Consider the following 12166-nt stretch of genomic DNA (forward strand, 5'->3'; position numbering starts at 1 on the left):
TTTTTTCTGATGCAAAAAATTCCGGAACCTTGGTTAACCCTAGCAGTGGCCAATGTTAGAAGTGGGGAATGGCCAACCCATTTTGGCGATTTTGCAGACCTTTTTTTGAAAATTCGTAAAAATTCAACCGTACAAGTAAACCTAGCCAACCTCATATTCATTTTGTTCGGAAAGAACAGGAGAATCTAGAAATAGTAATATCATAATGATTTAGACAGTGTATTTTATCGATAAAGTGAAAAAAATAAAAAAATTTGAATTTTTTTTTTTTGAAATTTCAAAAGCGGCCTTGGTATTTTTTTTCTACGGATTTCTTTATGGGAAATTCATTATATACATTTTGTAGAAAATCTAATTCCCTACATAGAAATATATAACATGTTAGGAAAATATTTTTTTTTTATAAGTTTTTGGGGCGAAATATAATGACAAACGGAGAACCGAAAAAATTGAGAACCGTACAGTGTTAGTTTATGTTGTAAAAAGTTCTATAATACATGTGTATACTAATAATGATATATACATGTTTGTAAAGCTAATGAAGTAAGGAATCAAAAAAAGTCATAAAGTTTATGGTAAAAATAATTTTTTACCTATAAACATACGTATATAAAATAATGTTTATATATTTTAGCGATTTCTCGAAAAACAAAATTCACAGTACTTAGTATACAACTTTTGTACCAAATTTTTTTACTTCAAACCAACATAATAATCTTGTAGTGTATTCAATTACCAACATAAAAATGTATAACATGTTAGAAATATTTTTTTGTAGGTACGTAATAGGGACATAATAATACAATAACCGCAAAACCGCAAATAAGTGTAAACTATAGCCTACAGTGTTTGCTTGTGTTGTGAAACATTATGTAGGCTGATGATATGTAGCCTACATATTTGTAAAGCCAATGAAGTAAGGAATCCAAAAAAGTCATAAGTATGATGGTAAAAAGTTATTTTCACCTATGATTATGTAGGCCTATCAATTTGAGAACGTTTTGAATTTTTTGCGCATTTCAAGAAAATGGAGTGTACAGTATTTAGTAGCCTATATAATTTTTTACCAAATTTTTTACACCCAAACCAATATAAACATGTTGTAGTGTATTCATTTACCTTTATAAAAATGTATAACACCTTGGGTAAATCATTATAACCCCTCTGAATGTCAGAATCGTCATTTTTGGACATGATGCTAACAAAATAGCCTACAGTAGTAGGCCTATTTAGTATAGGCTATAACTTTTTTACAAAATTGTTTACCCCCGAACCATTATAAACATGTTGTAGTGTATTCATTTACTTTTATAAAAATGTATAACACCTTGGGTATATCATTATATAGGTACAACAATCTCTGAATGTCAGAATCGTCATTTTAGGACATGATGCTAACAAAATACAACCTTTTATGAACACTATTCCACACAATTCAGTAATATTTATGCATGAAGATAACTGTTATACACACACACAACACTTCACTTACACTAACACTACGAACTAATAACATATTTAGTAATAAATCGCGGATAAAACTATTACGGCAACAACACAAACAAACAATGGCAATGCAAGACAGCTGACAGACTGTGGCAGTAATGACTCACTTCCGTCGTCTACATCACTGTCTACATGCGAGCATACAGAAATAACCCTGAGTGCAGGGCTGCCACTCTCTGAATCTAAATTTCTTCCTCTTCAAAATGATATACTATATGACTAGTAATAATAACTTTCACTGTATATAATTCGTATTTTCCATACTGTCACCAGACGACTGTTGGCCATTTGTTAGAAATTTCGAAAACAGCTGTTTTCATAAAATCGTACCGATTGTGCAATCAATATTTAGTTATAAATATCACTACCACAATGAAGATAAAATCAATGGCTATCCAGTGGTATCACCCGCAACATCCCAAGACGAAAATTACCCGAGCAGGGTAATGCCAAACAAGACGTGTTTTGCCAGTTCCCAAGTGTCGGCTGCAAAAGTCGTACCGCGCCAAAATTTCATTTGATTTCTAATCGTCGTGACATTAATATATACCTGCTACAGGGTTTGTTTATGTAATCAAATGAAAGTTCAGAATGTGATCTTTCGAATGGTATATATATTATTCTAATCTGAGTTGATTGTAAGTGTTTTTTTTTACCGTTAAAAAAATTTCGGCCCATACCGTAACCAGACGACTTTGGCCATTCTAAGCATCAACGTCATACCGTAACCAGACGACGGTTGGCCACTGCTAGGGTTAACAGTCAATGCCACAAACCAAATATTTCTATCTATTTTGGTTTAAAAAATACAGATTTGTTTCCATACTTAATTTACACACTGTATATGAAACAAAAGTGAGGTACTTAAACAAGTGTTTGAAAGACTAGGTAACAGTTGACTAGGGACTAAGTAAGAACTAGATAACAATTTTACCATTACAATTGTATTCTGCAAAAAATTCATCTAAACTGTAAAAAGGGTGGTCAGCAAGCCAAACCATCAACTTTTGTTTTAGCCGAGTACAAGGAATGTCAAGTATTTCACTTGCAAAACAATTTACTATTTTTACTGATATACTAGCAAAACTTTGCTGTACTGTTGTTAGTCTGGTGTAGGGCCTATCCAAAGCAGATCTTCCCCTTGTGTAATATGAGTGAAAATTATTTCTTGAGCTAAAGAAATGTGAATTTTGTTTTACAAAAATAACACACTCTAATATATACAAATTTACAGTTGTCAGGGCTAATAACAGCTGAGGGCTTCTTATTAGCTGAGGGAACGCCATTACCGTAACAAAACGTTCGATAGCCATCGGCCTCGGTGGCCTAATGGTTAGCGTGCCGGGCTGGTATACTGTAGGTCCCGGGTTCGAATCCCGCTGGTAGCATTAAACTTTTTGTCCAAGATTTTTTTATTATCAGCAAATTTGGTTGGTTTGGTTTGGTTATTACAGTTTAATTTTATTATTAAGTCATTATAAAATTTTAATTGGGCAATTTCTAGTTTTATTTAATAAACAGAATTATTTTTCCGATTACTAAACTTTTGTTATATTATTTCTTTATCAGCAAGTTTGGTTAGTTCGGTTAGGTTATGATAGTTTAATTTATAATTAAAAATAGTAAAATTGAATTTGAGGCATTTATAATTTTATTTTATGAACAGAACTATTTTTGCGATTAGTAAACCTTTATTGCTAAAGTGCTCTCTACTACAGCGCTGTTCACGGAGGAATTTTGAACTAAATGCCTCATTTGTACCTCCCCTAAGTCAGACCCAGTGTGTAGCTTTTTGATGTTTTGAAACGAGACCCAGCTATCCTAAATTATCGGGCTTTTAATCAATGATCCTGGGTGAAACAGCTGGTATTGTCAACCAAAGCTACACAGATCATCTCATTCCATTATACTCTCTTACTACATTCATATTTGGGTTAAAATATGCACCTAGATTGATATATGCACCCCATCACAATTGATGATGATTGACCTCTAGGATGTAGGGCGTCAGGTGTTTGTGGTTGCATAGACAGTTTTAAGTGAAGGATTGGGCTAGGTTACTTATTAATATGATGGTCAATATACCAGCCGTTTTTGCTTAAGGTTTAGTGAATACAGTAAATATTTGTGTGTCCGTAACAACAGTTTGATAGTGATGCATGTTACAGACCACAATCTCAACTCTAGTGTCGGCCAGTAAGCAGTTTGACGTGACTGTGGCAGGGTCGTGTAGTCAGGCCAAACAACAACTACCTCCCTCTTCTCTCCACTCATTCCTCAAAGCCAACATGTCCCTGCCTGGAGTCATTCTTACCAATCACGACAAAGCCTATACGAACATGTAAGTAGGCCTACCTCTAGTGTAACCTAGAAAACATGTACACCTTGTAGTATAGATGAAATAACATTGGAAATGCTGCATAAACTACTTTAACTTTTCGTTAGATTTTGTAAACTCTTAAATAGTATAAAAAAGTTAACTTTGTGCAGAACAGAAATTTAAATGTAGAATGATAGAAAGTATTGATAATCTTCACAAGATCCAAAATTGGAAGATGAAGATACAATAGTTAAATAGCCGATCGGAAGATCCAAAATTTATATTGCAGATCGGAAGATCGAAAAGTACTGACAAAATTACTGATATTTGACAAAATTATACCGTTCGACTGGCTCCTTTCATGATATGTCTCAGTTAAAAACAGAGATCGAGGAATGGTGGCTAATTGCATCATTTTTAGGTACTACAACGGATTCTTTGATGACTCAGTAAACGCAGCCTACAAGTACGCCAATGGTAGCCAACCTGCGGAGACCAGTGTGCAAAACAGTATTGCCAACATTGCACAAACAATGGCGCTTGCGTTGGCTAGACTGGTGGACAAAGATGTGACATGGCCGGCAAATATCAGTACAGCAGCCACTGTGACGCTGGTGGGTACATAAATAAGTTAAAAATATTGTGTCCTAAATTCAAACACTAAACTGCTTTGTATATTTGAGAATCTGTCTAGTGGTTTTTAACACTGTAGGTCATGCAGTGATTCTTATGTCTATTTATTTAGTTCCCCCCTCACCCTGTCATAGGAGTCATTATTTTGGATTATGATTTAAGTTGACACACACAGACAGTAAGTATAAGCAAAAAAGTAGCAAATTGATTGATTCGAGTTACAACTTGCAATGAATCCCATCAAAATCAACACGCTACGCTGTCCAGGGTTTATTTTAAGTGGGTCTCTTCCCTCCTAGCTCTGCCTTAGATAGGCGAGCTTCTCATGAGATCTAGTTTCTGGTAACTTTAAAGATTCATAGCCTAGGTAAGCCAAAACAAGTTTTATATCAATTTCTGTATGTGTTACCTAGAATGGTAATTTGTGCTGCTTAATGTGCAAGGAAATTAGAGAGCATGGATCAATTTTAACCACTTTTTCCTGTACTTACTTTTATTTTAAATTAAGTAGTTAATCATTTTTATAATATTGTGCCGTGATAATATGCTGTTTCAATTTGAATTAATCGGATGAAAATTTTGAACACGTTTCTAAAAGTATGAAACCCACTATTTTTACATTTGCTGATTTTATAATTAATGGAGTAGTGTCACTCTGCACACTAGCATGTCTTATGACATGCAGGAGACTGGTGGAAAAACATAGGGACTGCAGCGCAGACTTTTGGACTGGCTGTATATATCTGTGGTCCGACCTGCCTTGACATGTGGTTCGCTTGTATGGTGGCCTGAGATGGAATCTGCTGCTGCAGTTAAAGTTATAGCAAGAGCGCAGACTTGCTGGTCTTATAATTACAGGGGCAATAAATAGCTCTCTTGGAGCAGCTTTTGACTGTTTACTGTTTACTAATTTATATTTTTACTAAGGTGGTGGCAAGGAATACAGCCCTCCGTCTAAGACACAAAAACTGATGGCTAACAACAGGGCTTGGTAATCTGGTAAGAGGGTGTAATCTTCCTGAGGAGGAACTGATTGGGGGACTACAGACATTTACAGTAGTCGCAGCTAGTCTGGGCGCGCGGACCCTTGTGTACTAGCCGTGCTGAGAGTAACGGCTCGCTCACCCCCACAGCCTCGCTGAACAACCCCAGAGAGCCGTGTGGGCCAGATGTTTTTGGAAATGAGCAATAAACACTCCCCTCTACACCCCTCGCCGTAGCGCGGCCGCGCGCCCAGACTAGCTGCGACTACTGTACTAGGTGCTTGGAATTTGAAGGTCTCTCAATAAAACTACTTATCGGGGTGCTCAATAATTTAGATGAAGTGCTTTATGGCTTTGGTCCCCTCCCCCCCCCCCACAAGATAAGAGTGGGGTCACTATTATTTTAAATTATCCTTTTCTTTGGTTCTCTCAGACCATTGTTGCCCTTGAATAAGGTTAAAAGTTAAAACAGGTTACTTATATTCCCTAGGTGGACGAGCTATTGTACTGCTATCTAGTGGACAGACAATGTGGTATGTTCCGTAACGTCTCGGGAGACACAGTGGTGGGGGAAGGTCCGCTGCCTTTGTACGTCGGAGTGTCTCGCTCGCCTAATCAAGTCTCCACACTTACGCTCCTAACACTCGCCCAGCTTACAGGCAAACCTACCAATGCTACTACCAAGGACCAGTGCTCTGCTCTGCACAGTGACACTAAGGTAAAATATTTAACCGTATATTTTAAAAATTATAGTGGTTTACTGAGTTAGTTTTACACTGATAATATATTGGTGTAAGTCTCTAGGCTACCTGGATGTTTACCAGACTACCATTTTAATCTAATCTCAGGAGGCAATATCTTGTGATCGCAGATGATGGTGTTTCCATGACCATAGGTAATAAACAGGATTATGCCGTGATCGCAGGAGATGATGATTTTGCTGTGACTGCAGGGTGTATTTACCTCAATCACGTATTATAGTCATGATAACATCAGTATCAATGTAAATTACACTAAATTTATGATTAGGTACATACTTTAATTTACTGTTTTTATACAATTTTAATTTATGCTTAAACACAATGATAGTTAAAGGGATGCCGTCATTTAAATCTAAATATTTACTTTTATGCTAGCAATGCATATCAATATTCATTTAAAGTTTTGAAAAATATGTTAAATATTTTTTTGTTGGACACATTATTGTTATTAATATTAGAATATTCATTTTTATCCTGGAGTCTATGACCGCACTAATTATTAGAATACACGCTTTTTGAATAAAATAAAATTAATTGTTTCCAAAAACTCAGTTCGGGCTCGGTTTCATAAAAATATCTCAAGCTCGCACACATCTATGAATTTGGTTTATGTTATCTCATTAAAACCTGGTCCCATCTGTTTTTGAATAAGCATACCTCCACTGCTTTTGTTGTAATCTGTCAGATAAAACTTATTTTATCTATGTATTTTAATGTTTACAGGTGTATGTGTGGATACACAGTGTGAATGGAGACGCGGGTGTTTGTATGGAAACTGGTATTGTCTCCACTCTAGCTGTCAGCCCTGCCTTCTTTATTGACAGTAAGACTTACTTGTATCTGCTTATCATACATAATTATCGTATTTGGTACTTTAGATGAGGAAATGTAAATAAAAGAAATAAAACATTTGTATTCTTGAACATTACACTAGAATTTTCGATGATGGAATTTTTGTTCCAATTATGCTATAGTATCTCAGCAATTGTAACTAGGGGTCTGCGGGTCCCCGATTTTTTCGGGTCGGGTCGGGCCAGCGGAAGGCCCGAGAGACCGGGTCGGGTCAGAGATTTGTTCGGGCCAAGATCGGGTCGGGCCAAAAAAATTATTATTATTTTCAAAGTTATAATAAGTAATTTTCAAAGAAACACTCTTATATATATTATTACAGAGGAATTAAAATGTTAAAATTAGAATTAAATATTAAGTTTGCTCACGTTTAAGAACAAAGACACAACAGAGCAATTGCCTTACTGTCACTAGCCAGAGCCAGTCGTCTACTGACAAAACAAAAGCCGTGACTCAACAGTGCAAAGAAAACGAAGTCAAAAGAAAGACTATTTATCCAGAGGTCCCATTTTTATTATTTATTGTTTATTCCATACCTAGTTTAAAATATATTTTAGTATTTTATTTACATAATAAATTATAAACAAAAGAAATATCTGATATAGTGTACAGATCTGTATCTTGTTCTTTTATTTTCCTATTGTCCTTTTTGTCATTCAGTAACAAAACAAAACAACACTTCTGATCGTCTGGTTAGGCATTGTATGGTCACTATTTCATTTTTTTTTAAGTATCAAGTATCAGCAAGTCTACAAAGAGGTTAGGCCTAAATATTTTATAATTTTATTTTATGAAAGTTTTCATCAGTAAAATTATTTTTTTCTTAGGTTAGATAGAGTTTCAAAAAATATATTTCTAAGATCCAATACAATATTTACAAGACACAAACTACCATGAATTAATTTCTTTATAAATTATCTGTAACAGTTTTATATTTTTGAATAAAGAAAATATATCTTTTTGTCTCTACTTCCTTGTTTCGTTACTTGCATTTTGTCAGCAATTGGAACAACCAGGTGGTGTAATAGTGGCGGGGGAGGGGGAGGGTCTATGACCTTGAGTGTCCCCGGGCCTGGCTCGGGTTGTGTAAGAGGGGAGGGGAGGGGAGGGGGAGGGTCTGTAACCTTGAGTGTCCCCGGGCCCGGCTGTGAGAGTGATTCATGGTTTTTTGTTTACATTCTACTACCCTTCCTTCCGAGAAAAAGACCCTACGGTTTCAAAAACATTGACTTACAGTATAAAAACATTGAGTTGTGTTGCTAATTAGGGCACTATAATGTCTCTGCTGTCTGCTTATGTTGCCAAATTAGCATTTAACTTTCTTTTCTCTTGATTTAATATAATTTTCTATATATTAAGAGTTCCTTTTTGGATACCTAATAATTGTGATATTGTTTGACTTGAGTTTATGGATTTTTAATTCTTTTCATTTATTAGCTAAAATCAGTTGTTTTAGGATCTCTTGCAATACCTATAACTGTGCCTATAACTGTGTATCTATAACTGTGTACCTATGACATGATATGCAATTTTTACAGTCTTTACTATAACTATACCATAAACAATGTATGTGTGCTATTTTTACTGTTTTAGAGTTTTATAGTAAATTAGTTTACACAATATCTTTTCTTCAATGAGTTCTCCACTTGTCATGTTGCTTAGTCTATTACTATTTTAGGCCCTATAAAAAATAATTCCTATGTAAAGCTGTAGGCCTACTAATGCCAATAAATTAGATAATTCTTTATTTATGATGATGTAACTAATAATGCTATTGTAAGTGTGAGGTTTTTGTACTTAGGAGGTTAGGAGGCAGGGAATGAATGATTCATATTGCATGGTGGAAACATAGAATTTTTATTTTCTTCTTGCTTGCAGTCTTGAAGCCAGTCCACAGGCCCTAAACTTGTGATAAGGTTAATTGATTTGTTTATGATCCTTTTATATTAAGTTCCATTACAAACTTGTTGTAATATAGCTGTTTAGATATTTCAACAGTTATGAAAATGGGAAAGAATGGCTTGATAAAAAAAATTAATTTCTTCTTTCTTGCAGTTGAGGCAACTTCTAAGCTGTAAATAAGTTATGAACATGAAATAATATACATAAATACATTTTTTTCCCATATGTTATTTTCAAGTAATATTAAAAACACAGATAGGAGTTAAAAAAATATAAAAAATCCGGTAATTAATAATTTTTGGCCCGACCCGATTTTGGCCCGAAACCCGAGGACCAAAATTATCGGCCCGACCCGACCCGACCCGAACCAAAAAAGTCTGACCCGCAGACCCCTAATTGTAACTCAGAATAATCTGTAGTTTTTGGCAAACATCAACAGACTAAAATATCGACAAAGCTTTATTTAAACATAGTTTACACAGGTATAGTAAAATAGCATATTGGTCTGAACAATTAAACTGTCAAATTTTGCTCCTTTATTTATAGAAACACTATGTCACAGGGTTTTAAAATTCCTTGGAAAGTATCTACAATTTTGTGTGAGAAAGTATTTGTTTTATGCCTGCTATTTAGTGGTCCCTGCAGCGGCAATGTCATAGTGACTATAAGCAGCATCATAAACATTCCCGCAATCATAGCACCATCAGTAACATGTCATGCACTCAGGGCGACATCGTTAACATCTCCCATGACTACAAACCCATTGTGAACTGCTCCTCGGATTGTATTGCCATCTTGAACATCTCCCACGAGTACGGAGACATTATTGTCTCCTGGGTTTGCGGAACCGTTGTAACATTTCCCGCTATCATGAAGACATTACCATCCTCACCTATAATATCGGCGACATTTCCAGTGATCGCAAAGACGTCATCATTGTCACTCGCAGTGTTTGGAACATATTCCGCTCTGAGAAAATTGTAAGGGTTCATAAAATTCGTGAATATTTATAATCAAACTAAACCCTTACTGGCAGAATCGCCTCGCCAATTCACCGACGTTAAGTTTCAAAATGTAAACAAAAGAAATTAGCAGATGACACAAGTTCAGCAACAGCTGATCTTGTGGTTCACCGCCGTGCCACCGGGGCCGCGCATGAGTCGCCCGCGCCTGCGCAGGAACCCCAGCCACAGCGCTGGATGTGCGCGGCGCTCGCAGAGACAGTGAGTCGGGGTCGGCGAGAGTCGACAGTCAGCAGGAAGCAGGAGCAGTGGCCTGAGCAATTAGGCAGAAGACGGACGCCCGACTCTACACTCTCGCTCACGCCAAGTAAGTGGACGCCATTCGCCGTTGTTAATATCCTAGGGCGCCTAGGATAACTCGACCTCACTCGCTATCGTTTATTTCCTGTTAATTAATTACGCTATTTAAGTCAAACGTCCGCGGGAAGTTTCGTCTTAAATTTAATTGAATTATTAACAGAGATCGATTGATTTAAACCGGTGAATATCTTTATCGTTTTACTATAACATAGAGTGTTATCTGTTTTGTTAAAATAACTCTGTAAATATATAACGATCAGCTTTGATTTTTGGAATATCTTAATTTCGTTCAATACATAACTTATAGACCGTGAGTTCAAAGAAGTAACGGTCAGAACGAGATCCGCCCGGTTATAATTCCTTTCTGTTTTAATTGTGTTGTTTTATTTGTATTGTTTAAATCTATTCAAGTTCGATCGGTTTCGGTCACGCAAGGTGGCTTTTCATATTCGTGTGTTTTTTTGTTTGCTTTGTTTATCGCGTAGGTCCGTGAGAACACGGTGTTACCGGTACCTAAATATAATGTGTGGTGTTTAGTTTGTAGTCAATGTTGTTCGTAATTACTGTAGCAGCACTTCAGCTGTGAGGTATTTTATCTATGGGAATAAGAGTTAATTAATAGTGGATTTATTAGAGTGATTTTAATACTTTGTTGGCTTCTTTACTAACTAACCCGCTTTAATTTGCTTGTACATATTTCAGAACTATACTAACCATTGTAGCTATTCATTATCTTTTATACTAGAACCAGTGCACAGTAGTTATGTTCTATGTCGTTGCTTAGCCGCTATTAAGTGTTAATGTTCTATGTAGTTGCTTTACTATATTTGCCACTTCATTATTAATTATTCATTTAGCCTTCCACTAATTATTGATGTGTTGAACAATATGCATTTAAATATTCTAACTCATGATACGACTCCGCTACTAACACACTAACCTTAGAAATTGCTTCAAATCTTAGCATAACGCTTAACCTTTGCTTAACCTTTGACTATTAACGCTTAACTAAGGCTTTGGGGATTCGTATTGGCTTTGGGAATTTTAATTCGCCGTGACGTTAGATAGTTAAGCCCCAACTTCTGTGTCCATTCTTCACCATTTCCTCGATTCCTGGACTGTTGCTAATTGAGTGATCTGTGTATCGTATGTGTTGTGTGTGTGCAGCTAACTGCTTTGGTTAGCTGTAGTTTGCTAAGTAGCTTTTCTTCTTTCTCTATTACTTCGGGCACACCGGAAATAAGTTAGATTTAATTAGCACTTAAGCTCTTAGCTATAAGTCTCCTACTCTGTCACTTTATGACTATGAATGTTTGTTGCTTGCAACAAACTTTTCTTTCTTCTTTCTCTATTACTTCGGGCACACCGGAAATAAGTTAGTTATAAGTTAGCTTTAACCTATTCTGGAAAACCCGGAAATAAGTTAGTTATTAGCTAGATTTAATCTATTCCGGAAAACCCGGAAATAAGTTATTTATAAGATAGCTTTAATTACTTCGGGCACACCGGAAATAAGTTATTTATAAGTTAGACCTAAGCTATCCCGGAAAATCTGGGAATAAGTTAGTTTTTAGTTAGGCTTAATCTATTTGAAATAAGTCTTTGTGTGCTCAATCTGTCTGTGTGTGTGTGTGTGTGTGTCTCGTATGTTACTCTTTCTATAACGACCCTTTTCCGCCCTACTCTGTATGTTCGTTTGCACCTTTCCATATTCCTACTCTCTCACGGGGCTTTGAACTAGTCCACTCGCCCGAAACGCATTGTATTATTTTAAATAATAAAGACGTATCTAAACTAATTCTGCTCGGTCCGTGGCGCATGGACGTAGGGTATTAAATTAAATAAATAATTAACACTCCACCGAGGAGGTTGTGAACAGAGTCGCGCACG

The 12166-nt window shown here is 36.0% G+C and overlaps 1 protein-coding gene across 3 annotated transcripts in view; it reads left to right on the forward strand.

Moving 5' to 3' along the window:
* Positions 1–12166, forward strand: part of LOC129005706 (nicastrin-like) — a 41875-nt gene that overhangs the window by 11633 nt on the left and 18076 nt on the right. For all 3 annotated transcript variants that reach the window (XM_054434674.1, XM_054434673.1, XM_054434675.1), the window contains exons 9-12: positions 3675–3847; positions 4248–4440; positions 5933–6160; positions 6927–7026. In XM_054434674.1, the coding sequence (XP_054290649.1) occupies positions 3675–3847; positions 4248–4440; positions 5933–6160; positions 6927–7026 (694 nt within the window). The remainder of the gene's footprint in view (positions 1–3674; positions 3848–4247; positions 4441–5932; positions 6161–6926; positions 7027–12166) is intronic.

The sequence above is a fragment of the Macrosteles quadrilineatus genome, unplaced genomic scaffold, assembly GCF_028750875.1.
Source record: "Macrosteles quadrilineatus isolate MER2022 unplaced genomic scaffold, UCM_ALF_1.0 Scaffold_31__1_contigs__length_1484076, whole genome shotgun sequence".
Classification (NCBI taxonomy): Eukaryota; Metazoa; Arthropoda; class Insecta; order Hemiptera; family Cicadellidae; genus Macrosteles; species Macrosteles quadrilineatus.